This window comes from Vidua macroura, chromosome 1 (genome assembly GCF_024509145.1).
Source record: "Vidua macroura isolate BioBank_ID:100142 chromosome 1, ASM2450914v1, whole genome shotgun sequence".
NCBI lineage: Eukaryota > Metazoa > Chordata > Aves > Passeriformes > Viduidae > Vidua > Vidua macroura.
Genome location: NC_071571.1, coordinates 111,117,587 through 111,130,272, shown reverse-complemented (window position 1 = coordinate 111,130,272; position 12,686 = coordinate 111,117,587). Strand labels below are relative to the sequence as shown.

Genomic DNA, 12,686 nt, shown 5'->3' with positions numbered 1-12,686 from the left:
TAAAAGGCAGGTGTGCCGGAGGCCGCTCGCCATGTCCAGATCCGGGGACAGGACCTCCACCTTCGACCCCAGCCACAGCGACAACCTGCTGCACGGCCTCAACCTGCTGTGGAGGAAGCAGCTCTTCTGCGACGTGACCCTGACGGCCCAGGGCCAGCAGTTCCACTGCCACAAGGCCGTGCTGGCCTCCTGCTCCCAGTACTTCCGATCCCTGTTCTCCAGCGGCGGCGGGAGCGGCGGGCACCCCCACGCCCTGGGGCTGGGGCCGGCCGCCCAGGACGGGCTGGGAGGTCCGCCGAAGGAGCCGCCGCCGCCGCAGACGCAGGAGGAGCCCGGCACCCCATCCTCCTCCCCGGAGGACAAGCTGCTGGCCAGCCCGCGGGCCATCAACAACCTGGTGCTGCAGGGCTGCTCGTCCATCGGGCTGCGGCTGGTGCTGGAGTACCTGTACACGGCCAACGTGACCCTCTCGCTGGACACGGTGGAGGAGGTGCTGTCGGTCAGCAAGATCCTGCACATCCCGCAGGTCACCAAGCTGTGCGTGCAGTTCCTCAACGACCAGATCTCGGTGCAGAACTACAAGCAGGTGTGCAAGATTGCCGCCCTGCACGGCCTGGAGGAGACCAAGAAGCTGGCCAACAAGTACCTGGTGGAGGACGTGCTGCTGCTCAACTTCGAGGAGATGCGCGCCCTTCTCGACTCGCTGCCCCCCCCCGTCGAGTCGGAGCTGGCGCTCTTCCAGATGTCCGTGCTCTGGCTGGAGCACGACCGGGAGACCCGCATGCAGTACGCCCCGGACCTGATGAAGCGCCTCCGCTTCGCCCTCATCCCGGCGCCGGAGCTGGTGGAGCGGGTCCAGTCGGTGGATTTCATGCGCACCGACCCCGTCTGCCAGAAGCTGCTGCTGGACGCCATGAACTACCACCTGATGCCCTTCAGGCAGCACTGCCGGCAGAGCCTGGCCAGCAGGTGAGCGGCGGCGGGGAGGGGGCTGCCCTCACGGACGCCCCTCGGCGGCTGCGGCCCGCGGGGGCTACGGGAGCGGGGAGTCCCGGCGGGCACAGACACCGCGGGGCCGGGGGCGGCGCGGCGGCCGGAGCGGCTGGAGGGGGGCGGCGGCGGGGCCGAGCCGCCCGCCCCCTGCACCACCAAACTTTTCGTCCCCTCCCCTCGGCCCTCTGGCCATCCGCGCGTTGGGAATCTGGGTTTGGGGGGATTTTTTGACCATAATTAATAATTTTTTTCTGCCACGGTGTTATTCCTTAGCAAGGAGTTACGTCTTATAACTGTAATAGCCAAATCCTACATCTGTTATTTTCATAAATAACTGCATCATCCATGCACGACCTGATGTTGCTGACGGTGGGGTGATGTCCCTGTTTGTGCGTGGAAACTTGTGACTTCATAGTCCTTATATCTACGACATGTCAGTTATTTTCATTTAATAAGGTAATGAATCACGATGTCAAAGATTGACAATATGAGGTTGGTGTTAGGAAGTGAACGCACAGCACGTAGTTTAACAAGGATTAAACATACACAAAATTTATTTATCTTCTTTTAAAATATGTTTGTACTTCATTCACAGATGGAAAGATAATACCATCTTCTAGTGCTGGTATAATAAAGTGATGTGGTAGCACAGAAATCAAACCACACTTTGTATTATTCAGCTTATTATAAGCTTTTTAACTAATGGGTGCATATTACTAATGATTTGATAGCAGCAAGAAAGAAACTAGTACATTAATAAATATTTTAAATAATACACTCTATTAGCATTAATGCAGAGGATTCTTTATGTAATGGACACTACTCAGATGGTTTAACTTTGGAGATGGTGTGCCCTCTTATTATTTCTGGCTAGCTCACTGTGTTAGTGTTCTGTCATGCTTATCACCTTGTTGTCTAACTGATTCTCACTCTGAAATCAAAAACATCAAATACAACTATTTTGCAGCGTAAAGTATTTCTGAGATGCCACTGTTGTAAGTTGGTGCCTACCCTTTGCATTTCAACACTCAAAAGTGATGACTTTCAAAAATGCAAACCCCACGAACTCCTCGGGCAAGATTCTGCACGCCACTGGGGGCGAGCTGATGCTCGTGTCCTGGTGGATTGCTGAGATACCAGCCGGCTTGGTTCAGTGAAGATACCTTTCCAGCTTCAGTGGTCCATGTCATTTGAAGGATATGTAGTGGTGTTCTGACCACTGAATGCTTACAAATGTCATGGATGCTGCAAGAATCTGATACTGCTGGTGCTGGGAGCTGGCTTTCCCTGCAAGTGGGAGCATACACAAAGGGATTGCACTTTAGGCAGTCGTAGATGAGAGTCTAAGTTGTACTTAATGACTTACAGGAGACTCCAAATACCACAAATGCTACTCTTTTTATTTGTAGTAGGTCTGCATGTCTGTGCAGACAGTGGTATTTCAGACACCCTTAACCACAGTGGGTGAAAACATGCTGTCACCTTCCCAACTTTACTGTGTGTCTAATAACAGTCTTGTAACTAGCCTCTCTTGATTGGGTTCTTTAGTGGTAGTGAAATGGGAGCAAAACTGTTCGGATTTATTTATAAGCAGGCATTAGAACTTAGTCCAAATGTTAAAGTGTTGGAGATGTTGGAATGCTTACTAACGCAGAATGAAATTGTTATATTTTCATTTTTGGTCTTGGATGATATTCCTGGAAATTCATAAAGGTCACAAAGGCCCATCTTTGAATCTTAATCACCTTAAGATTTTGCCAGGCTGCCTAACTGTATGAAGGAGGAAAAAAAAAGAAACATTCAAGACTACAAAGATTTCCAGATTTGTCCTCTCTGTTACTCATAGTTTTTCTAAAGTAGCAATTTTAACAGGTTGACATTCATTCAGTAAAATTTTAAGGAAGAAAATCTGCAAAGAGTTCCTTAAGTTAGTAATTTGTAGAAGGAAATCTTAAAAGTAACTAACAGTGAAGTACATGTGCAAATACATAAAAATTATTACACAGAAAAAGGCTTCAAAACTTTGATTACTTTTTTCTGTGAGTAATGGTGACTTTGGTAATTTGGAATTTAATGAAAGGTCATTCGCCAAAGATGCACATGTCTTTAGAAAGAGATTAACTGTTCCACTTGTGCAGTGTAATAGCTCCTGCACAGTACAGTTGATGAGAAATGCAAGCAGCCCAATGCCATAGCCACCTGCTTCCTGCATGTTCAAGAAATGAGAATTGCACTCAGTGTTAGAATTTGCCAATAACTTTCCTACATTTTTAAAAATAACTTTTTTTTTTTTTTAACAAGCTACTTAAAAGCACCTATGTTACATATCCATATGCACACTTTGGAGTAAATTTGCATCAGGACTACTTGTATTTCTTTATAGAAATAAATGTAATGGGAAGCTCAAAATATGCTGATTCTCCTCTGAAATGTAACTATAAACTTAATCCTGTGATCAGGGCTGGAGAAAAAAGAGATTTGGGCTCACAAGAGCCAGTCTGTGCTCTGTGAGCAAAAGTATTTATAATGTTTGTGCCACAAATGCAGATCCTGCAGTGCAAGTGATGCTGGGGCTAGAAGTACCTGAGTTATCTTTTGTGCTGCAGTGAAAAACACTATTTACCTACAGAGAGACTAGGGGTTTTTCCATGAAATTTCCTAAGAGAAGGTAATGATTCAATGTCCTGATGTATTTTTGTAGTATTAATTTTCAAGATACAACAATTAAATTATCAGAATTTAAAAAGTTGAGGATTTATGTTCCTGACTCGTGAGCCTTGCTGTGCACTCTGAGGTTTAGGACTTCACCACAGGGGATAGGTGTTTTGGCTTTGATTTGACATTTCATCAGATGCTCAACTCTAAGCAAAGTTAGTAATACTGTTGGCTCAGTGATCCTCACCTCACCAAGGCCTCAGCATACAAGCTGTGGTTAAAGCCTCTGGAGACACAGTCAGTCTTGATGTCACTAGGAAAAATCATATTTGATTTCAACTTGGAGTGGGGTGAGTGACCCTGAACATTAGGCTTAAATTATGTTTGTCTGTCCCTGAAAGAGACACGTAGCTCTGTGCTGTATCATCTTCTGTAGTTCTGGGAAGAAGATGCATTTACATAGAGGAAAGTTCATATTCTGGACATTTATTTGACTCTCGGATCCTCACCAGAGTATTGAGTTGATTAAAATGTCTCTGTGTTTTATTGTGTAATATAATGTATTTTATATAATATATGGTATGTATTTTCAATTTTTTAAAAGTTTGGGGATAGAACATTACCACCTGCAGCTCCTCTCACAAGCATAGGGTGTTTGGGCTGGTCTGCCCCTCCCAGAATCTGCCAGCAGAGCAGCAAATACAGCTGCATACCTGAGGGCAGAGGGGACTGAGGGAAGTAAAACTGGGAGAGAGGGGGAAATGCAGAAAAAAGAAAGGAGTTGAGATACCCCAGGGGAGAAATGGGATATAAGTAGTGGAAATAGGACAGTACAAATGAGGCAAGAGATGAGAGAAGGATAGTTTTGAAGGGAGAAAAATGTAATAGGATACCAGACAGGAAAGGAAACTAGCAAAAGAAAAAAGACCCTGGCAGATAAAAAGAAGATAGGGAATGAAACAAAAGGGGGAACACTAATTCTTAGCAGAAACAGCATCTGTTGTCAATGGCAGCTGAGTATTGCAGTTTCTGGAAAAGCTTTTTCAGATTTGGGGAGGAAAAATGGATGGGGGGATCAACCAACTGACATAAGATAGGAATAGTCCGAGGCAGAAAATACAGAATTAAAGCGCACAAGAGAAAAGAGGGGAAATAAGGAGACAAAGAGATAAGAAGGCTAAGCCTGCCCATGCTGTTTTATGGTTTCAGCAAAGTCCCAGCATGTACAGACCCAGCTGGTTTTTTATACTTTTGTTCCCTGGACTACTAGACCTTGGGGAGATTAGAAGTGCAAATTCTGGTCCTGCTAAAGCTAGTTGTAGAGCTGGTTTGGTTTGCTATTTGTTTGGGTTTTTTTTTTTTAATTTCATTTCAGTTGAAAGAGGGTGTCATCCAAACTGTTTGGTGGTAGGCAATATTAGTGAAAGTGATAGCAAATTAAACAGTGACAGGTGATGAAGATGATATGAACAGTTTTCATTCAGTAGGAAGATGATAACTGTTGAAGAAGGAAAATGTGAGGTGCTGAACAGGGTGAGACAGTGGCATTTATGTGGAACACATATATGCCTGATCTGCTTTACTTTCTACAGAGGAGATTAAAAATTTGTAGAAACCAGTTACATCCCTTGGCAATTAAATAATTTCTTTCTTGCATACACTATTTGTCTCCAAATCTCATAGACTGCAGTTCAATTTGACTTCTTTTTCTACTGAGATTTTTGTAGAATCTCAGCAGGACATGTTTGGTGGTTGTAAAAAAAGTCTGTGTTTTTTCATTGAAATGCACTCTGTCTTCTGGTTACAGCCTGTCCCTTTGTGATCATAACAGCAATATTTGGATTTTTAACTAATATTCTTATTCATGATTAATTGCAAGTAAGAAATACTACAGCTCCTGAATTTCCATCCTGATAAGAAAAACACATCTTAAAATGTATGGGAATTATTAAGTTTTGTGTTGCAGCATGGATGAAGTGGATGTGAGGCTCTGGTTTATTTTAGTGAGCTTTGGATCAGTTTTTATGTGCCTGAATTAATATCAGGAAATTGTACATGTGCCAGGACTCTCTCAGCTGAGCTGCAGAAGGGAGACTGACCATTAGAGGCTGTGGGGTAGTGAACCACAGACCTGTAGTCAGTTTAATCCTAGTTAGTCTCACCTACTTTCCTTACTTGCCTCATGTGCATTCATTTGCCATTGGAGACAAGCTCATGCTGAAGTGTAAGTGGAGAGATGTGGAGTTTCCAAAAGGGTGGGAGGCCTGGAGCTCACATTATGGACAGAGGGAGCACCACTCTGCTAAAGGGACTGCTGTAGGTCAGGAAAGTCCTTGGGAGACTTTTTAAAGACACATATGTCCTGGCTGGTAAAATCCTTGAGAGTTGCAGAGGCATAGGTGATAGCCATTTTTTTGGGTCAGTTATAGTATTTGTTAGGAGAAACATAATTTATGAAGAGCATTTAATGGCCTTTTTTATGGACAGCCATCTGTCCAACAGCTGCAGGTGAAGAAGAGTTGCCAGGCTCGTTGTGCAGGTACTTGCCCTGCCAGCCAGTTTCCCAGTCAGAGGCACTACCTTGGAATAGTGTCCTCTGTGAACTGGCAGTTCCTCCTGATCCATGTCCTTAAATTATAGGGCTCTTCCCCAGGTCCTGAACTTTTATCTGTCCCCTCTCTGGAATCCTCTGTTACCCCAACTCATGAGTGATCCTCCCACCAGGCTCCTGACCTCACACACACCGATCCCCACTGCTCCAGACCTCTGTGCTTGGATCTTTACAGTTCACTGAAACGTGCTCCTCCTTGGCTTTGTCACCCTGCCATTTTAGCACTTGAAGCAGCTTCAAATACCTGCATCTGCATCTCCAAACTCTTTTTCTGAAGGGAAATATTTCACTGCATTTCAAAACAGCTTGTTCTAGAGGGAAAATTAAACTAAGTTTAAAAACAAGTAATTTTAGTAAGCCATGCAAACTGATGACAAAGTATCTTTCAAAATGGGAACTTCTTCCTCAAATGCTGGAGCAAAAATGCCCCTTTCCACCACCTGTGACAGTCTATATAGCAGCTTTACAAGTCATGCAGGTCCCTAAAAGCAGAGCTGTTGCCATGAGTTCCTGCACTGTTCTTGCCCATCCTTTGGCAACACAACCCATCTCTGTCCTGTTGGCAAGTACGTAGGTTGCAAGTGGTGCAGAGCCTTCTAGACAAGGAAGTCCCATTTCAGACAAAATCCTCCTGGAATGATTTCTGCTTAGGGTGTACCTTTTTGCAAATGGAGTGCTGTAGGATCATGGTGAGCATCAGACATATATGTCTTTGCTACTGGTCTGAGACTTTTCTGTTCACTCTTTGCCTGATGTGCATCACCTTCATGTGGAGAGAAGAGATAAAAAGGAGAGAGTCTTAGAGGGCATGGGGTGGCCTGGGGTCACTATAGTTTTTTTTCTTTATAGCAAAAGAATATGGAGCTTCTGAGTTTGTAACTGATGAGCAGTAAATGGAACAGAGCTGTGATGGTGTAATTGTTTGGATTTGTACTTGAAAAGAAAGCCCAGGGAGCTTTGGGGGCAAGGAGGGTGAGGAGAGGTAATGTAGAATACAAAGTCAACAGAAAACAGTTTGCCAGGAAAAAGCTTTGGTTCTGATAAACTCATGTTATGAAAAAAATCATATAATCTGTAAAAACACTGTATCATCTTTTCAAACTCCTGTGTTTTAAAAATCCAAAACTTTTTCGAATCAGAGTAAGCTTTGTTATTATCCTTTGCTCAGCATGACCTGGAAAGATTGAGCAGGGAATAAGAATCCTAAAAGAAGGGTTCGAGCAGGACTCCCCTGCTATGTTGGTTTTGTTGAAACAGATTCTTTCTGGTGTTACACGTTTACCAAAGGATCATCTAAAGAAATTGAAAACTATGGAAAGTTGAAAACTACTGGTAGATACTTCCTGGCATCATTTTTCATATTTGCTGCCTCCCTGAAATTTTCTTTAAAAACTGTCATGCCTAGTACTTAATAGTCAACATTTGCTGTATTCTTGGAAAGCAGACAATAAACTGAGCAAATATTGTCAGCTGCCAAGTTCAATGGAAGCAGACGGTTTGCAGTGAAGCTGGAAGTAAATAGAAGTTGGTGCCACAGTTGGTTCTTCCTGTATTCCCCAAGTGATGCCTTCTTTCAGTTAAAAAAAAAAAAAACAAACCCAAACGGTAGCAAGTCATACCTTGAGTGAGCTGGCAGCAAGGTGTGTTTCTTTTCTTTGGCTTCCTAAGGAAAAGGAGCTTCAGCTGGAGAGAACACAGCCTCTGATGCTGTGTTAACCTTCTGTTGACATGGACATCAGACACAGAATCAAATAAAAAAGGACTTTCTTGGCTTTACACAATCTGAACTTCAAAAAATAAGAGTTGGTTGAAATTTCCTAAGGGACAAAAATGAAAAAGATGATTTGATGACTTTGAAGCATTCTATAAACCATTTACATTTTACAATCACTGTCAGAAAAATTAAAAAAAAAAAAAAAAACAAAACAAAAAAAAACAAACCAAAAAACCCTCAGAAACCATCAAAATAACCCAAAAAGGGAACCAGCAAACAAACCAAACCCAAAAAAGGCCAAACAAAATGATGTGAGGAAGGGAAGCAATTTGCAAAAGTACTTATCTTTGACTTTTTTTTTTTTTTTTTTTTAATTCAGGATAAAAATAATTGCTTAAAGGTTTTTTAGAACTTCAATCAGTGAGGAAAATCTTTGGGTAGTTTTACCAAGAAGATTCATGACACGAGAGGTTTTGTGTCTCATTCACCAATTTGCTTTGCTAGTACCATTCCTTTGAATTCACCTCCCTTGCAGTGCTCCAGGTACTCAGTGTGTGGCTAGTGCTAAATATCTTCAGCATTCAGATCTGGTAGTGCAAGGAGGCAAAGATGAGAAGGACACTCCTCTGTGTTCTTCCCAAAGGAGAACTGGATAGGTGTCCCTCTTCCAGAATAGTTGTCACTGCTAAGCTACCTGTTACATCAGAGGCTTTTACCCCAAAAAGGAATGGACATTGACTTTAAAAAATCTTCCAGCTAAAAGCTCAAACTAACTCTTAAATATTAACTTAGAAATCAACAGTAGTGGGATTGCTTTCATAAAGAAAAATGAGGTTTTCAGAGCTTCAAACAGATTCTAAGTTATTTTAATACAGGGGATGGAAAATTGCCTGACAACTTTAGAAATAAAGGAACCTTTAACTTGTAAGGTAACTCTATAACAGTTAAGTGTGGCCTGTCAGGTAAAATATTCACTTACCCTTTGACTTCTGCTTTTAGAAGGAAAAGGAATGATTATTGTTAAAGCAAACATTAACTTTTTCTCTGCTTTTTTAAGTATTGGACAAAATGTAAAAAAAAATTCTAGTCAATTCAGAGGAGAAAACCAACAATCAATGTTTGCAGCAAATCATTCTCAGCTTAGTATTTGTCTTCCTAAACTTAATTCTGTCAGTGGTCAGCAACATGTATTAAATGAACATCCTCTTCAGTGAACATTAGTGTGAGCTCTGCTGCAATGAAAACTGGGGTCTTCTGCCAAGCCTGCCTACATGGAGAATGAAAAGATGAAATCCAAAATCTTCATTGTAAGACTGGTTTCCAGGTTTTTAGTATTTCTAGAAAGTATTTTCACATTCTTTCTAGTGTGCCTGGGGCAATAGGTACAAATTAGAAGAGGCAAAAAAAATCAATTCATAAAGCAACTTTCATACATTCAGCAAATTTTTGAACATTCTTTGAACTGAAGAACTAAAAAATTTATTGGTCATAATTTGCAAGAGACTTTATTGCGCTTTACGTTTTGACAAAATCAGGATAGTCTTAATGTCTTTACTTTATACATAAGGAGAAAGACATTATGCAGGATTTGGTCTGTTGACTGTGATAACTCGGGTCCTTCCCCTAGCGCTGCCATAGAGTTAGGAAGAGATTCTGGATGCCCATTCACCTATAGGTTATGATGTTTGTTTATTCATTTTATGTGATGACAAAACCTCATAAAATTCCTTTGTCCAAAATAAATTTTACATTGTACCTTATGGCTTTCATTGAGTTCATAGTTAAACTCCCGGATAATTAGATTTCCTCTCTATTAAACATGTGTTACTAATCATGGCTATCTTTGCAGTCAGCTATGGAAGCCAAAATCCATTGAAATAAGCAGTTTACATATGATACTTTTGTTGTACTGAAATGCCCATCCAGGAGCTGGGAAGGTAATTGTTGAAGATCACATCCCATGTTCTTGATAGCAAAACATTTTTTTCAGTCATGGGCAAATGGATGCTTGCAACATTTGTTCAGTTGTGCAGACTGAAACTAGATTGTCACCTACATTTTTTGTTGAACACAGCATCCCTTCAGATGCCTTTTGAGAAGAAAAGGGTTTCTAAAGACCATCCTGGTTTCTGAAATGAAATTAAGTTTTTGGTGCTTGCAAACAAAACGTCTGCAACTGAATTGTTGATTGGGATAGTATGTATCTCTTTTTCTATTACGTTAAGGTTTGTATCTAAACCTCTCTGAAATAATTTGTTTCTGCTGCAGGTTAACTCAGCCCCTTTTTCTGAGGTTCTTGCTACTTATTTTGACAGTATCACTGTCAGACTCCGGTTTCTCAAATCCTTTGATGTAATGAGATATGAGGATGTAGATAAACTCACCATGCATTCACCTGCCCTTGTTGGGTCTGTGCTGATTTTGTTGTGCTTGAGTTCAGTGGGCAAACACCTGGAGTTCAGTTTGGCTCTGCTGTGTTTAAGGTCAGCACTGAAGCAGAAGCAAGGATGCCATCATATCTGTCAAGTCCCTGCTCTGAAGAGCTACCTATACTCAAAGACATAGTGATATCATATATGAAAAGATAATTAATGATCCAGACTTCTGGATTTACTATATCCCTGAGTTAAGAGAAAAGTATAGTTGAACACTTGTTTTCTTCTTTTTTTTTTTTTTCATTGATGACCATGATCACTTGTATGTCTTAGGATGCATTTGTTTTTCTGATGTGTAACACTACACTGGATGCATTAAGAACCACAGGATTGCCACTTCATGGTTGTGTTCTTTCCTTTTCTTTGCATTCCCTAATGCAGAAAGCAGAGCCTTAGTGCATTGTTTAAAAACTGGAAGAGTCTGGAGCAAACCTGTTGTTGAGGCTTGTTTTCCTGCCAGCTTTTGTAGAATGAACTTCTACTAATTGCCCAGATAAGGAAAACCCACCAGTGCAAGATTGATGGATATGTTAATAAAGAAAAACAATGTACAAGAAGAGTATTTCCCATTCATGCGTTTTCTATTAACATGAGGCCATCAAGGTTGCAAAAGAGTAGGAGTGGTTGTCAGGAGTGTTGAGGTCTCTTACAGCCTTTTCTACTGATTTCTTGTGAGTCTATAAACTCTCTTGGGCTCAGCCTCTTGCCATGAATATTTATGGTTAGTTTAGACCATGGACTGGCAATCTGAGTTTTCAAGCTGATGGGCATCTGCTGCTACCTTTGAAGTGAGTAGGATTTAGTTATGTTGATGGGTATCTCTGAAAATGAAGCCACTTCTGTGAGTACTCAGATTCTTGGGTTTGTGCGCCTGAGGGAAACTACACAAGTTTGAAAATGTTGACTTTGAAATATACTTTGGTTTCCAGTCTTGTAAGTAGACAAAATAAATTTCACACCACATGAGGTACCCAGGAACTTAATTAAGGTGAATTAAGTGTTTTAAAATCTTAGCCGAACAGAAACTGCAAAGTGTGTGCAGAATAATAACAACATCAGTGAGAACTAGAGTTTTGGAGTCTAAATCTAAGTAATGCTATCAAGAAAGCATGTGGACAAATTTATCTCAACTTTTTTGCCATGACATCAGCCTGTCTGTCCACGGTTTAGCCTTCCCTGACCGAAGACCCACTACTGTTAACAGAACACAAGGTGATCATAAAATCCTTGCTGGGGACACTGTGAACCACAGCATTAACTGAATAGTATATTAGACTGTAAAATAAAGACTGTGAGGAAAAAAAAAAATAGAGCATATATAATGAACATTATATAATGTCATATATAATGAAGAACATTTCACATTGTATTCTTGAGTTATCCAAATAGCAAACATGTAATAATACATGAAAGGGGGAAGCTTTATCTTGCTTAATGTATTACACATCTTTTTAAATCCTGTCTTCATCATAGTGTTTCACTGAATAACATTTTTATTAATATTTGGAAAAGTCTTCTGCATATAAGCAGTGGCCATGTACATGTTTTCCATATTTTAGAATGCATTGTAAGATTCTAACAGTACTGCTTAGTGCAATATGAAACATAAATATGGCATAATAAAGAAAATCTTTTTTCAAAACCTAAACTGCAGCATTTCACATTTGAACTTAAAAACCAGATTTGGCTCCAAGGGAACATATTAGTTTAAAACCTGCATGTCTTTAGCTACTGTATTATCTTTACTTTGTTCTTTGGAAGAGCTCTCAATGTAGATGAGTTAGGTATTTTGGGTATAAGTACCCATCTCTTCTTTGCCATGTGAAATTTCCCTGTGCTTTTGGTAGAGATTTTGCTGACTGTTAAGTTCTTACTAAACTTTTACTAAAAGTCTTTGTTCTTGTTACTTCCCATTTTAAATGTATTTTTAAAATTAATATTTTTTAAGCATACCAATATAGCAGCACTGCTTCTTCTCAAGAAACAGTAGCTTCTCAGGCTGCTTGGCTGAAAAAGTAATGTTAAGGATAGTTGCAACTGCCAAAGTCTGGAAACTCAGAGTTATATCTGACATTTCATTCTTCACCTTAACTATTGAGCCTTGGCCATTCATTGGATTTTCACAGTGCTTTGGAGTTAGAAGGGAGTTTTACAGATGAAAGATGAAAATCAAAATAAACTCCTTTATCAAGTAAACCTTGCAAGGGCATTCTGAATTTTACAATGCACAGGGAGTTGATTGTGATATAACATACAACACAGGAGGGTTGGAATAAAC

The 12,686-nt window shown here is 40.9% G+C and overlaps 1 protein-coding gene across 1 annotated transcript in view; it reads left to right on the top strand.

The window, feature by feature from the left end:
* The first annotated feature begins 31 nt into the window (after positions 1-31).
* KLHL14 (kelch like family member 14) overlaps positions 32-12,686 on the top strand; it is a 56,329-nt gene continuing 43,674 nt past the window's right edge. Inside the window, exon 1 of the mRNA XM_053992369.1 lies at positions 32-969. Coding sequence (XP_053848344.1) covers positions 32-969 — 938 coding nt within the window. The remainder of the gene's footprint in view (positions 970-12,686) is intronic.